The 19,003-nt window shown below is 40.1% G+C and overlaps 1 protein-coding gene across 5 annotated transcripts in view; it reads left to right on the top strand.

Annotated features, from left to right (window-relative positions):
* The window catches only part of dab2ipb (DAB2 interacting protein b), a 179,309-nt gene that overhangs the window by 12,638 nt on the left and 147,668 nt on the right, over positions 1-19,003 (top strand). The window contains exon 1 of one of the 5 annotated variants that reach the window (XM_082542355.1): positions 7,958-8,178. The exons of 3 other annotated variants lie outside the window; for them this stretch is intronic. In XM_082542355.1, coding sequence (XP_082398481.1) covers positions 8,169-8,178 — 10 coding nt within the window. In that variant the 5' untranslated portion in view covers positions 7,958-8,168. Of the gene's footprint in view, positions 1-7,957; positions 8,179-11,805; positions 12,110-19,003 lie in introns of those variants that run through there. One more of the 5 variants, XM_082542357.1, reaches the window with a different exon arrangement.

The raw sequence follows: 19,003 nt of genomic DNA, 5'->3' as shown, positions 1-19,003 counted from the left end.
GTATAGTGGTTGTACCATGTGGGTGTTTGTGTTAAAAACACAGAGCAGCAGGAACAAATGAAAGCAGGAGACAGAGGGAAAGAGAAGGGGGGGCAGAAAGAGAAAGAGTTATGTACACAAATAAATCCAGGGGGATCGAAACGGCACTGTAGGCCACTCTTTCTCTCTCTTCCCCCTCATTTTCCACTGCCTTTTCTTCCACCACTCCAAAATGTTAGAGCCTAAACTAGATAGTTAAAAAGAAAAGGGAGAAGGAAAAAAATTGGTGTGTTATTAACTGGGCCAGAAAAGACGATGTTTTGTCTTCATGACCAACGGGGAAGGACTCTGCTGTGCTGCTGATGAAGAATGCGGTTAACAGAATGAGTCAACAGAGAGCATATTTCCAAGAGACCATAGTTTCCCTTTGCCAGCATCTAAGCCACAATGCTTTATGCACTGGGCTGTCTGCCACGACAGAGAAGGAAAAGACAAAGAAAAGGGGGAAAGAAAACCGTTAGATGAAACTTTGGCATTTTCATCCATCCCTTGAGACGCAAAACTTCTGGTAAAAGTTGAACCGAAATAAGCGCGAACACTGAGCTCTATCTTGAGATAAAACGCCAGCTTCATTGCTCTAACATCAACTGTCTCCTCTCAACCGCACTCTCCTCACATTCCTTTCAAAAGGTTTAATATACAAGGAAAAGTTGGTGTAGGAAAGGCAATAATCTGATATCGTCCAATTACATTCTCACTTCAGGCTTGCAAGCTACAGGAAGAATTCACACTTCCCGAGGTTTGCAGGCTTCAGTTCATCTGTCATGCACACACACTTTCACGCACACAACAAGTCTAAGAGTAGTGTATTTATACAGTATAAGCTTATTATTTACATGTTGTACCCACTGCATTACGTATTTTACATTTAAAGTAGATGTAGAGTCCTTGTCTGCAACTGGCTGATTGTTATGGGACTGATCTGTGACTGAATCTACCTGTTTCCCATTTCTGTTGGCAGAAAGCAGAGAAATGCTGATGCTATGTATTACTTTATGAAATAGCACTGGGTGGAAGTGGGACTGCTACCAGACAAGCTAATAAAAAGAGATCAATAGTCAGACCTATTACTGTTATATACATATATATGAAAAAATGCAACTCTTTTTTTTCCATGGATTTCATATTTGTAGTTTCATCCCGTGCTTAAATTTACCCCAGTAAAGTTTTTGACCTTTTCAGCACTAAAGAAACCACTCTCACTCTCAGCAGATGCTCCCCAGAGTTTCCATGTCGTTGCTTTGTCTCTGCCACCAGCTTATACTGAAGTCAGTATATACTTATTTCTTTTCAGGTGCCTTATATATCGGTCATGTTGAAAGTAAGTCTATGTATCCATCCTGTGACATGCCAGCACTGCAGAAGTGCACATAGCCAAAGGGCTGTCACTTTCCTGTGTCCCTGTGTATTTATCTTCTACCAAGGGCAGCTGTCATAAAGGAGAGTAGCTTTTTAAATATAGACAAAAAACACATTTATCTGTCATGATATGATGGGATAAGTCATAATACTGCTCCCGATCAGGTCGGCACATCTTTTAATTATAACACAATGTAAAGCAAATGAGTATAAAGCAGCCTTGCCGTTTTAGGCATCCAAATAAATACATGCACTGTGCTAGTTTATAGCAGGGGCATGCGGTGAGGAGTGGAGGTCTCAGGAAGGGAAGTAAAGAGAGAGAGAGTCCTTATCCATGGCCTTCATTGACATGTAAATAGGTCTGCATGTTTTGTCCTAGATGAGAAAGGTTGAACGCCTGCTCATGTACTGGAGGACAAAATACAGCTTTAACCTGTCTCACATTAGACGGGGAGACTGGACCAGCTGAGCTTTTTGATATTCCTGAAAAACAGTGGGCTTTCTCTTTGTTTTCCATTTTGACCCCATAGTCTGACTAACATTCTAAATATACCATCCAGAGCTGTGGTTTTATGGTTTAAAGTGCTGTGGGCTTTGTCATTAAAAATGCTTGGCTTTTAATAAAAGATTTATTCTTACTCCTATTGTCATGTGCTTAAACCTCGCTAGTAGACTGGAGCTGGGTGGTACAGCAGGAGCAAATTTAGGAACTGGGCTGTCAGCTTAACACTTGTAATCTGGTTTTAATAAATGAGACACTATCTTGAAAAAAGGCCAAAAACTGGTGGAAAGACAATATGCGGTCATTCTGTCCCACTTCCCAAAAGGGCTGTGTCAAAGTTTCAAGGACTCAGATTTAAGGTTGTGGGTAACGCTGTCCCAGAACACCGGACTTGCAGTAAACCTGCAGAGCTGTCACATAATTTTTCTCATGTGAATGATGAGAAAGTGGCGCTAGTGACTGAAACCTGACTGGAGAAAATGATCAAAAGGAGGTAATTTAATTGAAAAATGTTGATGACTGCGGTGAAGTAAATGTTTTCTTGACGAGAGTTTGGGGTTTGGCGGGTGTTTTTGGTGGTGGTGGGTTCGCACCTTTAGAGTCATCATGGTATTGCACTTTAATCGACTTTCTCTTTGGTTTCACTGAACTAAACCAATGGCAGCTTCTACTTTTAAATTCAGTTACTGTTGTGAACTAATTGAGTCTGATATAGCAAACTCATTTGAGCACAGTTGCTAATTGAAAAATCCAACAGTTATGGAAAAACATCTGCAATTTGTCATTTTCTTTTTCAGCTCTTGATGATTGTATATAACTAAATGATACACTTCAAGTGGGATCCTCTGGGGAATTTTATCACTGGAAATGCCACTACCCACACTATACAGACCTTATGTGACTTCATATTAAATTCAGTTCAACTGAATTGTATTCATATAGCACCACATCAAAACCAAAGTCACCTCAAGGTGCTTTATATTGTAAGGTAAAGACCCGACAATAATACAAAAAAAACCCCAACAATCAGACGACCCCCTATGAGCTAACACTTGGAGACAGTGGGAAGGAAAAACTCACTTTTAACGGGAAGAAACCTCCAGCAGAACCAGGCTTAGGGAGGGGCAGCCGTCTGCTGCAACCATGTGCTTCACATAGTTGTAGCAGACTTGAGACAAGCTAGGTTTTTTCTAAACCTCAACTTTGACTGCTGTGGTTGTCCTTGTGCTTTATATGTTTCTCATGCTTATGCAGTAATGCCAAATAATATCATTGTATCTCACATGCTTCATCTGTGAGGCCTGGTAGAGATCATAATCTCACCCGCTGTTTTTGTGAAATTCGGTTGTGAAGCCTCAAGCCATTTTCTTACCCCTCCCTTAACGCTCCCAATTCAAGGGAGAGTTAGTTGTCAACATGTGTCCATTGTGAAAGGAGTACAATACGAGTCAATGAGTCAGTGAAGCTCACTTCACAACCAGAAGTCTTTTTGCAACCATTAGGTATGCCCTTTTATGCTGCCTATATTAGGTAATAGCATTCTTTACCACCAACTTCTGCCTCGCTGATTCCATCCCACCAGTAGGGAATGATAATATTGTGACATAAATGATTAATTTTTATTACTTAATGATTATTAGAAGATTAAAAAATAATCGCATTTCTATATGGTACAAAAATACAAATTACATCATAATAGCAAATAAATAATTAATAATTAAACAATAATAACATTAAGAAGAAGAAGAATATTTATATCCTTATGTTTACAAGTATAATAATAAATGGTTTACCCTTTATTGTCATGGCAAATGATAAATGTTACAAATTATCCAGTGAAGTTACAAAGAGAGGCTTTAATGTTTAATACCATTACCCTTCTATTCAGGTAAGAACAAAGACTATGTCACATTGTGTACAAATGTCAGCTTTGATTTCTGGATATTGAGAATTTAACATGATGACCTCATACTATAATTTAGGGCAGCCAAATCTATCGGACAGCCTGTCATTAAGAGCCAAAGTATAAACAAAGGAGCACCTCTTCAACCTGCCACTGGATTAGCTGGCAAGGAAAAGAATATCAGGAGCAGTTTTCAAATGACAGGCTGCGTGTTGTGGCAAAGGCGTTTCTTAACTAAAGAGCCTCTGATGTTATTTTGAAATGAAAACCAGGCATTACCTTCAAATATAGCCACAGTTGTCCACCTCTCATTGGTACTGGACTACATATGTATTTTTTTTTTTAAAAAGAAGAAAAAAAAAGAATATAGCTTTGTAACTTAAGACCTTGCGTCATCCAGATCCAGATTGTATCTATTCGAGCTGATTGCATTTCACACTTGGATTTAAAATTCTCCACGAATGCATTTCAATTGACTGCTTATGATGGGATTCTGCTTCCACACTTAATAGTATATTTGACTTTTTCTGTGGGGAATAGTGTGAATGTTTCTGAAGTGAAAAAAGAAACCATCACACACATTTGTAGCTGTGCAGCCACACAAGAAGATTGCTGTGGGTATTTGCATAATTGCATAATGGATAGTACAACATAAAAAAAAGAAGGGAAAAAACCGAGCAACAAAAGACCTTGAAACCAAAGAAAAGGCTGAGTCTTCTGAGCTTGAAAGTTTTTCAAGCTGTCTGTATAAAACTTAACTAGGTGGTGCTTTGAAAGAAGTCAGCGTCATGTTTGCTGTATTTCTTGCAAAAGGGGACACACTGTTCCAACATTTTAGGTTTAAATACCAATAAAAAGATCCAATACCAATACCTGTCCTTTGTCATCGTAAATGAATAAGCTGTAATCCTCACTGTAAGGAAGAGAGAAGAGAGGAAGAGCCTAAATCTTGCTTTCCAAATACAGAAATACTAGTACTGTGCAATACTCCAAAATTTGGCATTGATCTGGTACCAAATAAACACATGGCCAGTATTGATCTGATACCAATACTGATACAGATACTTTTAGCCTAATTTTCATAGAGCGTTTTTAAACTATGTTTTTATTTAAAACAATTCAGTGGGCTACAAATTGAACATCGAGGATAGAAACAAAGTATCAATCTGATACCAATACCAGCTTTGGATTCAGTGCTATCGATATTTGGATCTAGCCACCTCTTCAATGATAGTGAAATACAAATACATTGTAGTATACACATTAACTTAGCTAATCTGTTTTTAAAATAATGCATAACCACAGCACCAAGATAGAGAAATGAATTGTTTTATTTGCATTTGTGTTAATTCTGCTCAGTGGGAGTCTTTATGCACTCCTTCCTTTCTTTCCTCTGCTCTCAGTTTCACTGCATGTGCACAGGGAGTGGAGCAAAAATAACAGTAATCAAGTTGAGGACAGCTCATTATGTTAGTGAAGTGCTGAGACTTAGATACAGGAAGTGAGGGAAAGACTTGGAGCAACACTATGAATGGAGCTGTTTGGTTATCAAAATCACTTGCTGACTGTTTGTGGTTATATCTGAAATTAGTGGAAACTTGAAAAATATATATATGCATAAATGTAGAACGTGAAATACCTTCAGACTAGTGACCCACTACTGTTGGCTTTCTCATGCACTTCTGGTGACCGGCTGCTTGTTCAGTAAACTTAGTAAACAAAGCGTAAATAAATAGATTGGCACCATAGATTGAGGATAATCTATTCATTACTCACCAATAACAGATCTAGCTGTTTGAGCTGGTACTGGACTGGCCGGTGCCTTCCTAGCTGTAAATGTGAATACTGTTGTACAAACAGAGCAGAGCAGTCAGGTGTCCTCTGTGCTTTTTGAGATGATGCTGCTAATAATTTTCCTAAAAGACAATTCCATTTTTTTTCACTACAGTGAAATCCAAACTAATCACACGTTATAGCCGCCGTATGACTTTTATATGCACACTTTTTTTAAAAGTGTGATTTGCGATGCCGTGAGCAAGACGTTCAGCAGAAGACATGCCACAAACATTTGTTTCTTCTTCTGCTGCAGTGCACAGTTTGCCTCTTCATAGAATAGAACCACAGAGGACCATTTGGCAGATCTTTAACACTTGTATCCTCCCATTTGCTTTCTCTCTATCATGCTTGTTTTTAGACTCTTTAAGTCATTTTACATGTCATTAGTAACACCAAAGTAAAAATCTGTACGCTGATTCAAAATCATTACTGCGTCAGATATGCTCTGCAATCTCCCGGCCTTAAATGGCGTGTTTGTTGGTGGCTACAGGCCCAGTTAAAAAGTTCCACATTTGTCTGAAGCAGAAACTAAAATTTGAGATCGCTTTCTCTAAGACGTTACACACAACAGGTGGTAGATGGATGCTAGAAGCACTCCATTTGGTTAATGTGAGCGAGGGCACCCTAATGACGTTTGCCTGCTCTAGTCTTACATGGACATGGAAAGGTCAGGGCCGTGAGCCTCTAAAGTTCCTAAAAAGACCATCAGGGAAAAGAAGCTTTTATTTGGAATGTAAACAGCGGTAAAGGAATAGCTGCATAATATATATACATATATATATATATATGAATATATATATATAACTAGAGGTTAAGTGTTAACCAAACGTTTCAGAGTTATACACAGGAGATCACACATGAAAAGTTAATCAAACACTTAAACTAGTCTGGTGGTGTATATGGTGTATATAAATAACACTGTAAAAGCTGAGCTAAGCAATAACCTCAGAGAGCTGTCTTGTGGCCAGCAGCAACAGTGGCACGACTCCATCTGGCCCCATTTGTCAGAAAGCCTCCCTGATGGGATACTGTCAGTCAACAGAGCACTGCAACCAGAGGGAAAGCAGAGCTTGTCTGAGACAACAGAGGGTTAAAAAACAAAGAAGGGAAAATTGGAACGCTAATGTAGAAATCTAGATGATGCCTTTGCAGCGTGTTGTGTAGATGACAAGTGTGTTGGTGTGGTTCGTGCGTACACGTGTGTGCGAATCTGTGGCGTGTTTTGCTTTTGAAGTGTGTGATGTATGTCTAAGATGAAGTGACTGCAAGGGCCAGGAACGGAGTCAAGTGCAGCCGTGAGCGCGTTACATGCTCACAACAAATTTATGTTGGTTGTATGCTTTTCATGTCTCTGTAAATCTTCTGTAAATGGAGCACACTGAGCAAAAGAGAAGCCGAGAGTGGCGAGGGAATGAGCCGAGGAAAGAGAAATGGAAAATACTGACTGAGTGACGGGAACAGTAACTGCTAAAGTAACAAGGAATGGCACACTTGGGCAACTCCCCTCCCACCCCCCCTATAATCAAAGTAGGATTCTCAAATTTTTTCAGGTAAATTGATCTTAATTTGTGTTTATCCTTCCTTATTGTTTATTTGGTTTACTCAGTTACAGATTTGTCATGATCCACTGGAGCACGTGTTTCAGTGCCAGTGCTGGTGGGAAAATCCGATTATTTGAGCCTAAAATTAGACCTCTGGAGTAGCAGCAACATACAACTTAAGGTATTCACTATAAATCCTTTGTTTTTATCTTTACATTCAAATCAAGTGAAGTGTCACAGGCTGTAAACTGTATGTAAAAGATCTAAGAGCAGTCACGGGGACATTAAAAAAAAGATACGTTGTAACAACAGTAACAATGTCTGAGATAATCAGTGTATATGATAAGTTCTTGGGAAATTCAGTTAGTAATGTCTCAAGTATTCCAAAGGGTTAATGAGGTTCTCTTTATAATGATGTTGAAGATTCTGTTATAAAAACTTTATGAATCTGTAAAGCTTCTTTTATAGTTCAGTTAAATTCAGATTCTTACAGCTCTCATTTGCCTTCTTGATAGTAATATACCATGTAAACAAAGTATACAAATAATAATAATGATTTGTAATATGTAATAGACTATAATTGCCTTTGGTTTTCTCATAGTGCTAACCCAATAGGTTCAATTTGTTCTGATTCGGTTTTTACAGCTCCTCTTCTTTGATAGTTTGAAGAAACAACACGGTAAAGAGGATTTTAGAATTTCATTCATTTTTCTTTTTCAGGAAAACAAAGGGTGGAAACGCACAACAGCAACTCAAGTGTTATTGTGCTGGCTGTAAAGTACTGCAAAATCACATTGCCTGTTTACAGTTACAGCACACAGCTGAATAGTAGAGAAGTCTCAAAAGCTTTGGCATCTAGCTAGCGCTACAGAAGAGGAGCAGCACATGCTAACGGGAGATAAATTCAGATAGAAAACAAAAACATGCAAACAGCGAGAGATGTAGAAAGATATAAGAAAGAGAGGATGTGAATGGAAGATGAGAGATTATGTTCAAAGGTAAGGACTGCCCAGCGAGTAAAATTTTATAAACTGTAAACCTAAAACTAAGTGAATTATAACTAAATGAATGATGCTAGGTATGCTAATTTTGTTTGAATGTACCAGGCAGCGTACTGCAGGCTAACCTGGTCAGTTTGAACTATTGTTTTAGGCTTTGCAGTGATTTCTGACAGATGCAAGGCCAGCTGTGGTGTTAGTAAACATCAAGAGTAAAAGACATCAATTGAAATCAAACATACAGCTCTCTGCTCAAACCTTGTTGAATGCAGTTTTCAAAATCCACAAAAAACAGTGAATATCAGTGTAGCAGCCCAGGCCAGCGGACCACAGCCTGTACAGGAAAATCTATTGGAACTCACAAAACCCTTTATTAACCCTGTGCCGATCCGATATTAGATTATTTAAAAAGCTGATATTGAAAAGCTGATATATATGAAACCTAAAATGATCTCTCCAAGCTTTGTTGTATGTTCTTATTTATTATTTTCCCCTATTCTGCTGAGATCAGCTGGTTGTTGTGTTTGTGTGCCCAACAGTGAAGTTGTTTCACTTTCTGTCCCTCTGGTGGAAAATCTACACCCTCATAATATTGTTGAAGGATCTTTTCCCATCTGTTTTCTCCTTTTTTCATTTGTATTTATCTTCTGTCATAAATGTCAATAGTGATAAATCAGAAAATACCTATTATCGGCCTCCCGATAAATCGGTTGGGCTCTAGCTAACAATAGTGTCAGAAACAGTTGGGGGGAGATGATTGACTTTGCTACTAATCAAAGTGAGGTCTGGATTTTATATGGTATGTATGTTTAACTGCTGGTGCACAAGTTGCTCCAGTTGAAGCCTTTGTAGGAGTTGAATTCCCTTTGGTATTTTCCTGCAAAAAGCACTTGCTGGCCCAGTGGACACGGTAGCAGCCTGACCCCACGTGTTCCACACAATTGCCTTTGTCCCTAAAATGGCAGATATTGGCATTCCTGGCCGTCCCACGTCCAGCTCTTCCTCCAGCTAAAAAAACACACACGTTGTCTCTTTTGTGCCGCTGTCGGCGAGAGGCAATCTTAATCCAGGCAAACTGATTTGAATTGATGTAAGCCGACTGCTTTATGTGATAATTTTTCTCTTACTCAGCTTCCCGAAGAGAGTAATGTCGGTTTTGTTTATGCATTAAGTTGTGCCTCAGCATTTTTTTTTTAAAGTACCAGAGCGTCGAATGGAATATGCAATGACAGAAGTAATACTTAAGGCTCATCTCTCCTCTTTATTTTGTTTTTCTCCATTGTTGCAGCTATTTTCTTCAGTCTGTTTCAGCAGAATAATCCCTGTTGCTTTTCACTGTACTGCTGTGAACCCAACTTACACGTGGTGCTAAAAAAAATGTCAAAAATCTATTCATAGACTAAACAAAGACGCAGGTTTAAACACGGTCTTCACTGTTTATGCCCATAGCTTTTTACAAGTTCCTAGACAGACACACACACACACACATGGGAACATAAACAGAGTGACAGGGGCTGAGGGATTAAGGAGACAGAAAGGGAGACAAACAGGAAGATAAAAGGAGAGGTGTGTCCAAGTTGTCAATAGGAGTGGACTTCAGTGCTTCACTTTTTGTCCCTGGGTAACTCTATAGCCTACATACCAAAGTACTCACTGTGTCATTTCACCCTTTGGGTTTCTGTCTTTCCCGTTTGTACTCTCACCCCCACCCCACCCCTCTCATTTCACCCCCTGGTTTTTCCCGTTTGTTGCCTGACGAGTGGGAGATTAGACCTCATCAAAACATGCTCTACTTAAACATGCAAGCTTTAGCTAGAATTTCTTGGATACTGAAAGCTTAAAACCTGCAAATGCCTGTGAGACATTGCATGTAGCTTGCAAAAGTGGGGGCAATATGGATAAAAAGCACCACTAATTGTCAAAAACTGCTTTGGAAATTTGGAATTCATTAAGCAGCAAAAAACAACAACAAAAAAAGTTGCTACATGCCAAATGTGTCAAATAACTCATCAGCGTGCTTTTGTTCAGTACCAGCAAAGATGAGCTCAATGACATGAGGTCTTAGAGAGTTTTATCGTTGCACTGTGGAGGGCTAAGAAAGATGAAACATGTGAAAGTAATAGTCATATTTGTCACAGACTGCCCGGGCACCAGTGTACCAGACCAGTCAGCATCTTTCTGCATTTAGTGGAGCAAATATGCAGCAGTCTGTCATCACTGCATCCTAACCTGTTGACTTTAAAGTGTTTCTGTAATCCCGGGTGGCTTAGCTATTAATTTAACAGCAATTCAGTTGAGGAAACATCTTGTCACCGCAAATATGTGAAATCCTCAGCACAAATGAAGCGCCTTGAGGCGACTTTTGTTGTGATTTGGCGCTATATAAATAAAATTGAATTGAATTGAATTGAAAATCGTTTTACCTCCCATTACAAAATAAACAAAAATATAGGTTTATTTTGCTGGGATACTGTAAAAAAAGAGAAAAAAGGAGCACAACCACAAATTTTGCACAGCATTCAGCAGCACAGAGGCGCTTTTGAAAGCCTCACATGATTTCTTTTTTCTTATTACACACCCCTAAGGCTTTAGTTAGTGTGACTAGATGTGGTGAGAGAAGAGTGAGGAAAGAAGGTAAAGTGGCCAGAAGAAGAAGTGTGAATATAAGGAGGGGGCTGGGAGTGGGAGTGGGGGGAATCTTCTGTTGTTTCTATGGACAAATGCCTGTCCAAGCACAAGAGCAGAAACATGAGAGTGCTGTTATTTAGTGGGGAAGGAGGGAGGGAGTTGTGGGTAGAGAGAGGGAAAATTTTTCAAAGTGGGGTTCTCGTATTTATAGTGAGTTGTGCTGCGTTTAGTTTGGCTGTGCCGACTAGTTTCTGAAAAGTTTATCTCCTGCAGAGAGGAAACAGATTTGACTTATTTGTAGATGTAAATGTATGCCATATGTGTTGGGAGTGGCTTTTATGCAATGTACAGATTTCTTGCCTGAACTATGCTTCAATATGGAAAAATATGACTTTTCCTGTGCATCCGACAGGGTAAAAAGTGTTGTTGTCATTATCGTCACCATCATCAGCAACACCTTTGCTGAGGTTTGCTGAGTGCCCAGCCAAACTTCAGCTAATGCTTTAAAGCTGGAGTGTGGTAGTGAGGCCCGGCCTGGCCCCGTGGTTTTTTGGTCAGCCACAACAAGGCCTCTGATTGGTTGGAGGTGGGGTAGGAATTTGGCTCTCCGAGCTCTAAACTCCACCTCCTCCTCCTCCTTCCCAGCCCCGGGTGTTGAGGCACAGCGGCATTCCCTGTGCACCAGTGTGCGCACACACTTAAACATTTCCATGTCACTTGCTTTCCCCTATGAAAGGGAGCTTCAGAGCAGGGAGTTACAGATATTTCAAGGAAAGTGAGAATAGGTGACAAAAGAAAGAGTACTCTCCTGCCCTGTGATTATGTTTGTGTGTGTGTGTGTGTGTGTGTGTGTGTGTGTGTGTGTGTGTGTGTGTGTGTGTGTGTGTGTGTGTGTGTGTGTGTGTGTGTGTTTCTTTTCCTCCCTCTATGAGTCTGGGAGAGAAGGGGGAGGACCTGAACCCTGCTAAGAAAGAGTCAATACCCCTGTAGGAGTCCACCAGACCATACACACTCTCACTCGCACCCTGACACACACATACATGCACACACACACAGACACACACACACGCATATACACACATCCATACACACACATGGCCACATACTTATTCAGTCCGCTGCAGGTACTGCAGCCTTAATAAGTTCAGAGCAGACGGACAAAACCCAGCAAGGAAGCGTGAAGTATAGAGTGAGAGAGGGGAGGAGGGATCTCTGGAGTTACTACTTGTTGCTCTTGGTTTTGCGAGTGGACTGAAGATGATTTTCCTTCTGCTTTCCCAGCGGCTGTGGGACCTTGTCTGAGGTGAGCACCAGCGCCACGCTTTTTTCTTCTCCTTTCACTGCCTCATAATTGTGCTAGAAAGGAGAAATAAAAAAAGAACAGGGGGGTAGAGTTACCACTTTTGTGAGTGTGGGATTGCTCTCTTGGTGGAATGGCGCATGGTTGGAGGGTTGGAGTGGGGGGAGCTGAAGGAAAGGAGGTGTGTGGAGGGAAGCTTTTCACATGTCAGGCAAGGATCATTATCAGACTGATCTGTCAGAGAGAGAAGCAAAATATAGGTGGGAAAGGAAAGATTACGCTTTCTTTTTTTTTGCGGTACTGCTGCAAAGGACCTGTAGCATGTGATTGCGAGCTGGGGTTCCAGCAGTGGGGCGACAGTAGATGAAAACAGGAAAAATCAGTTCAAATCTCAGCTTCTCCAGATTTTCTTTGTTCTGATTAACGGCTCCCTTTCTTTAGGCGTTTGTGCACGCCTCTTGGGGGCTGCTTTACCTGATAGAGCCGTGTAATATAAATTATACATTTATACACCACCTCTGTATGTGTCTGTATGCGTCTCTGTGTGTTTGTACTGGAGGAATATTCTCATTCCACTACCACCTTGTGGCAAGGCACAGGGTGGTGTTTAACTACTTTAGCCATGTGTAGTCTTCATTTATCAGCTCCTGTGTGATTACAGTGTCCTAGTAAGATAGTAGCTTTACTTGAATGTGCAGCCTCATCATCATTCTTCCACCAACATGTGTTTACATGCTTCAGTCTTTTATCCACTTACATAAGGGCAGAATGTCAACACTTTAGATAGTTACACTTTTGAGGATAGATATTAACCATTTACTTTTATTTTGTTTGCATAAATAATTTTGCCTTTTTTTTTTCAGAGCTTAATTTAGACTCAATTTTGTTGAGTGCCCCCCACCCCCCCGCTCTGAAGTAGTAGTGCAATGCTGTGTGTCCGGGTGTGCGGCGTTCATTGTTGTCCTATTATTAGAGCAAGCTGGGCCAGCCAGCAGCTGTGGGGAAGGAAGTAGGTTCAGAACAGCCGGAGGAGAGGGATTACTTGGAACACTGAGTTAAGAGTTATGGAGTGACTGCTAGAATGGCATTCCTAAGTTGGCAGAGTCGTTGGAGAGGGAGATGCGTGAAGCAGAGCACCAGACAAGGACCGGTGCAGATAATAAGAGGGACTGGAAAAACGTAAGAGGGTGGAGGTCAGCAGTGATGTGGACCAGTGCACTTGGCTGTATTTGTAGATCCTGTTTTTGTTGGACCGCTTGATTGCAGATTTGTTGACCTGAGTTTTTCAGGGCGTCAAATTTTCTATAATTTCTTTCTGTATTTTATTTTATTTTTTACAAACACTCGAACAATCCAAAACAGACACAAAGCAGACATTTTCGGCAAAGAACACTTAAAACGTAAAATCTGTAGAATCTTTGCATTTAGTGGCCCAGGCTGGGAGCTGATTAAGTGTTCTTAAGAAGTGAAAGTGAAGGATGTTTGCAGATAGGGACTGACTGCTGTGATAAACTGCCACCGCTCTGGCTAAAGGCATAATAGAATTCCAGTATTGCTCAGTGTCTCTGCTATCTCTCCCTCTCTGACCTTCTAAATCTTTGGTGTGTATTCCAGTGAAGTGTGCCACTCAGCAGTGGTGTTTGATAAACTTTGCTCCAGTGCTTGTTTTCTTGTAGCACATAACTCTTTGCAGATTTCATTTTGAACTTTATTTTTATATGTATGACACATGCTGAGTTTTCTGTACGTTTGCGGGCTGTGACGTATTTACTGAAGAATGAACTGTTTGGTCAAAATGTGCCGTAATACAATTGTCCCTTGCGCACAGAGATTTCTCCAGATTTTCAGAGTCTTTTGATGATATGATGACTGAGCCTGTGCCCGTCTTTACTTCTGAATGATACAAATCTGAAATAGTTGAGACCCTGTAATAAATGTAAATAAAAATAAGATACGTGGATTTACAAATTCATACATCAGTTGACTTCCTAAATCCCAAACATCATGATTCAGAGAAGATTCAAGATAAACATCTTTTGTCTTGATCATACCTGTTTTGAAGCTCCGATCATTGTGAAATCAAACCACCTGCACCCATTTGTTGTTCTCTTTCCAGCTTTCCTTTACCTTTCCTACCCAGTCCTTGAAAAAAAAAACTTGTGTAATTAGGAAGAGTCATAAATCACAGACAACAAAAGGGGTTTTTAGTACATGTTTGACAGCAGGATAAAGAGGTGGTTTCACTGTGTATGTGGCTTTTAGGTTTGGGGCAGAAGAGGGTACAATTATGACATCCAATTACTGAACACATGTTTTGCAGGGCACACTCTGTGCATGCGCTGCGTGTGTCAGATTGTGTGTAATAATCTTCTCGGTGTGTTTCTGTGTATTTCAGATTACATGTTTGGACACGTGAGTACAGCTGTACTCTCACTGCACTCAATGCTCATTGTTATCAAACTCAATTAGCCATTTCAATGTTTGCCCGCTGGATGACTAATCACTACTATGTAATTTCTGAATTTAGGGCTACCCCCTAAAAACACACAAAAAACAAAAAAGCAATGAGTCTGTAAGCCTAAATTCTTTATATTGCTTTTGGCATTTTCTGCCATTATTTAACACTCCAGTACAGAGCGAGTGGGAGGAAATGGACGTGTAGAATAAACATACACTGTTTGCTAATTCAGTCATTTTCACAACTAATTCAGGAGTTTGTCTCAATCGTCATGGGAAGATGCATGTATAGATCCCTGTATAGCTTGCCAGCCTATTGCACAAGTTAACTCAGCTCAGTCTTTGGACTCCAGAGTACCAGCTAGAGTATCATTAAAGATGAATATAGCGTTCTTTAAAGGTAAAGCAGTGCAAAATACTCATTTGTGATCTTTGTGGTGTGCTCTAAGCCTTCTTTTTTTGTCAATATGTGGAGAGTAGTTTTAATAAACATACCAATACTAATCCATCACCCTCAACATTTGTACCACTAAGGAGTGGAGGTCATTTAAGTACCTCAGTCGCTCTTTACTTACATTTGTTTGTCTTGGACAAAAACAATTTTACATCAGACTTCGAACCGCCCAAAAGTGTGGCTCTCTAACTTGCGAATTGTAAACACACAATGCTGCACCACCTTTTAATCTGTAGTCTGTAATCTGAGGTCTGAACACTATGTGTACAAAAGTACTGGGTCACCTACACATTACTGACTCCTACACTAAAGGAAAAAAAAGTTACATGTAAATTTTCTGTGTAATTTTGTTGCACAAGTGCAATGTAAAATATGCGATTTAATGGAATCTGTCAAATTAAATTTACTTGATTGCTACACAGTCAGTTTATATCAAGCATATTTTCCTTAATTAGTAATTTTTTGAATAAATAAACTCAGATGACGCTGCCCTTGAACCACACCTTTATTATTACCTATTAAACTGCCCGTGGAATAGACGCATGTGCTCTTTATTCGTCAGGTTTCATTCATGGTGGGTTTAAACTTGCTGTGTCATCATATGTGCAGTGTACCACCATGCTGCGTGCAGATGTTGGTACTGTAAACTCTGATATGTTCAGATAAAACTGGCCTTATTAGACTGTGGGCTGTGATTTTTTTTTTCTCTTTTTAATCTAGAACTTTATCCATAATTCATTTCCTCGTCTTCCTGGAAGCTGTCGTCATTACCGTCTGTCTCCCAGCTGGAAACCTAAAATGAGTCTCATTCAGATTTCATTCAAATGTTGAATGTTGCCACTAAAATAAAGCTGCTAGACCCTGTACAGTTTGAAATACAAGTATTGCTACTGCAGTTCTTTGTGGGGAAAATCTGCTATATTGAGCCACAGCAATTTGGGGTCCACCTAAATTACACATGCTCCTTGGGAGACAGATTAATAGATTTTTAAAAAAGATTATACATCTGTGGGTGTTACCAGCTGTAGTGTTAGTTATGGGATAATGGTGCATTGGTTGGAACAATCACATCAAATCAGGCGAGACCGTTTCTGTACGGAGTTTGCATGATTTTTGGGGGGTGTTTTTAAATGAGATCTCCGATGTGCGGTGTGGAAGCGAGAGTGTGTCGGTCCGTTTCAGCCCCGTTGATGGACTGGCAGCCAGTCTAGTGTGCAGCCAGCCTTTTGACCTACAGCTGCCGGGATCGGCTCCAGCCCCACAGTTGGTTAAGCAATTAGAAAAATGGAGTAATGTTTAAGAGACTTTCTAAAAACGCAGACTTTGAGAAATATTTTGCGCACTTTGTTTATCAGTTCCCTTCCAAGGTTTATCTTACAGTTGTTCTCTCAGTTTATCGTTTACGTACGAGGACGTACACAGACCAGAGAAAGCACATGGGTGACGTAAGAATGCGGTCAAATATGCTGAGGCGAATCAGAAAACAGGAAATAGGGGAAAATGAACTCCCGCCACAGAGGTTCCCCATTCCCTGCAGTGCACCTCACTTCCTGTCACATAACTTCCCACCACTCATTTTGACTCTTTACACACAGACACACACACACACACACACACACGTACTTACACATTCCCACAGCTATTTTAATGACAAATAAGCCAAATATTAGTGATACTGATATAAAACCTGCTTTAACAATGAGCTACAGTTGAATGGCTTGTTAGTGTTTTTGTTTTTTATATAGACCCAGCGGTGTGAGACTGCACTGTCCTAGATAGTTACACTCCTCCTGTGTCCTGCCCTCGATCTCTCTGAATAGCTCCACACACAGCAACACCACACAGATGAAAGCGCGCCTGCCCAGTTAGGCGATTGAAGCTGTTCAAATACAGAACTCCAAATCCATCTGTTTCCTCCCTTTCTAACAAGTACCATTTCATCAGCGGAAGGATGCGCAAATACACCCACATGTGTGTGTGCTAGAGAGCGAGACTCGAGAGATCATTGTTTATAAGCTGGGATGTGGATTCCCACACAGAAATGGTGCTGATCAGTCGGATGCCTACGCTTTTATGGGCAAATTATGGGAAACATAATTTAAATGTCTGTTTCAATGGGTTTTTTTGATTTTGCTTTTTGCTTAATGTGTTTTCTTCCATGCATCTGTGTGTGTTTAGACTTGTTGACAGATTCCACTAGCTGTGTTGCCTACAGTGCGCCTCACTGAAAGTGACTGAGATCAGAAGGCACATTTTCTTTTTGGACAGCTCTCTTTCCACACAACAGGAAATTGAAAAGGTGATGCTCACGTTGATCAGCTGTTAAAGCTTTAAGGTTTTGCCCAACAAAAACAAACACTTTCTTTTGGTCTATCTGGTTTGTAGATTTCTTTTACAAGCTTGCTGTTACACTTGATTTTACAAACAGAACAGTTTCGTGCTGGTTTCTAAACTAAATATATAGCACAAGATCAACTTTTATAGTGCCAGCAACTGTGAACACTTACTTCTCAGTAAATTTTCTTTCATTCCAGGGACTTTTTATAAAAATATATACTGCTGATCAAGTCATATGAACCAGGATTAACCACAATATCATAAATTACAAGTAAATCAAACCAGTATTCTTCCAAGTGCTCTTGGAAGTCTTCTTGTGTAGTGATTGTGTAATGAAAACAAAAACCTCCCAGTTGTTATGAATGGGAAACTTGCCATGGAGTCCACAGCTGTTTCTCTGTTCTAGGCTTATAAACATCTTAAGTTTAGGCATTTCAACATCAGAGTCTATGAGACCATCTCTGGAGTTGAAAAAGACAAAGATTGGTATGGCGGTAGGGCTGGGCCATATCATACCGTTCACGATAATACCGGTATAATGTCGGGCAATGATAAGAAAATGAAATATCGTGATAAAATATGGGTAAAACGCGCATGCGCAGTGCCTTTGTTTTTATACGCAAACGGCGTAAAAAGCGTGCTGGCGACAGAGAATAAGAAGGGCGAAACCGGATCGTTAAAAGAAACGGATGAACCGGAATTGGTTTTTAAAGATGCTGCAACTTCAGTGGTGTGGAACTGGTTTAGCTTTCGTCCGTCAGATACACAACAAAGCACTATTTTTGGTAGCGCATGCTAGCTGGATGTTTTTTGGAAAATACGGCACACTTAAAATCAATCCTTTGATTTTTCTGAAAATCGACAGTGCCCCTTATAATCCCGTGTGCCCTTTGTATGAATTCTGGTTGTGTTTACTGACCTCGAAACGATTTTATGTGGTACACAGCGCTGAAAAATGTTTTAGTACGACTTTGCTAAGCTACGAACCTGCACCGCTTGATGGGCATTACGGCTATCGTAGGCAGGAACCTTGCGGAGTGATACGCACTGTGCTTCAACATAATATTACCGTATTGTGTGTGTATAACCTCTTTTTAAGTTTTGTGGATATTATACATGGTTATGCTGAGGATATGTCGGCCAATTTCCACTGGAAATGCCTTTTGGTTAAACTGTCAGCAAGGAATTTGCATTTGCACTGTTAAATTTTTATATAACTTAAACAAGCAGCTATTTTTTATGTGCATTAAAGTGAAAATACATTGATGGGTTTTTGGTTTTTTTTGCACTAATAAAGTTGTGGAGTTCTAAAAGTATTTTGTCTAGTGTCAATTATATCGTCAGTTATATTGTTATCGCAAATTTTCAAATGTAGATCGTGATAAATATTTTTGGTCATATCGCCCTGCTCTATATGGCGGTATCACAAATGAGAGCTACCAAATCTAACAAAAACCCATCCTGTATGGTGGGTTTTTGCTAGTTTTGCTAGTCATCTTCTTTGCAAGCTACACAGTCAAGCTACATAGAAACCTGTTGAGTTTTAAAGTAGTGCTGTCAGTGTTAATCTCGTTAAAATGACATTAACGGCATAACCGCATTAACGCAGCAAATCTCCATTAGCGAGTTAACGCGAAGCGCCCCGTGCG

Source organism: Aulonocara stuartgranti (genome assembly GCF_965226115.1).
Source record: "Aulonocara stuartgranti genome assembly, chromosome: 7".
Classification (NCBI taxonomy): Eukaryota; Metazoa; Chordata; class Actinopteri; order Cichliformes; family Cichlidae; genus Aulonocara; species Aulonocara stuartgranti.
The sequence above is the reverse complement of the archived record's forward strand: the minus strand, read 5'-3'. Positions and strand labels throughout refer to the sequence as shown.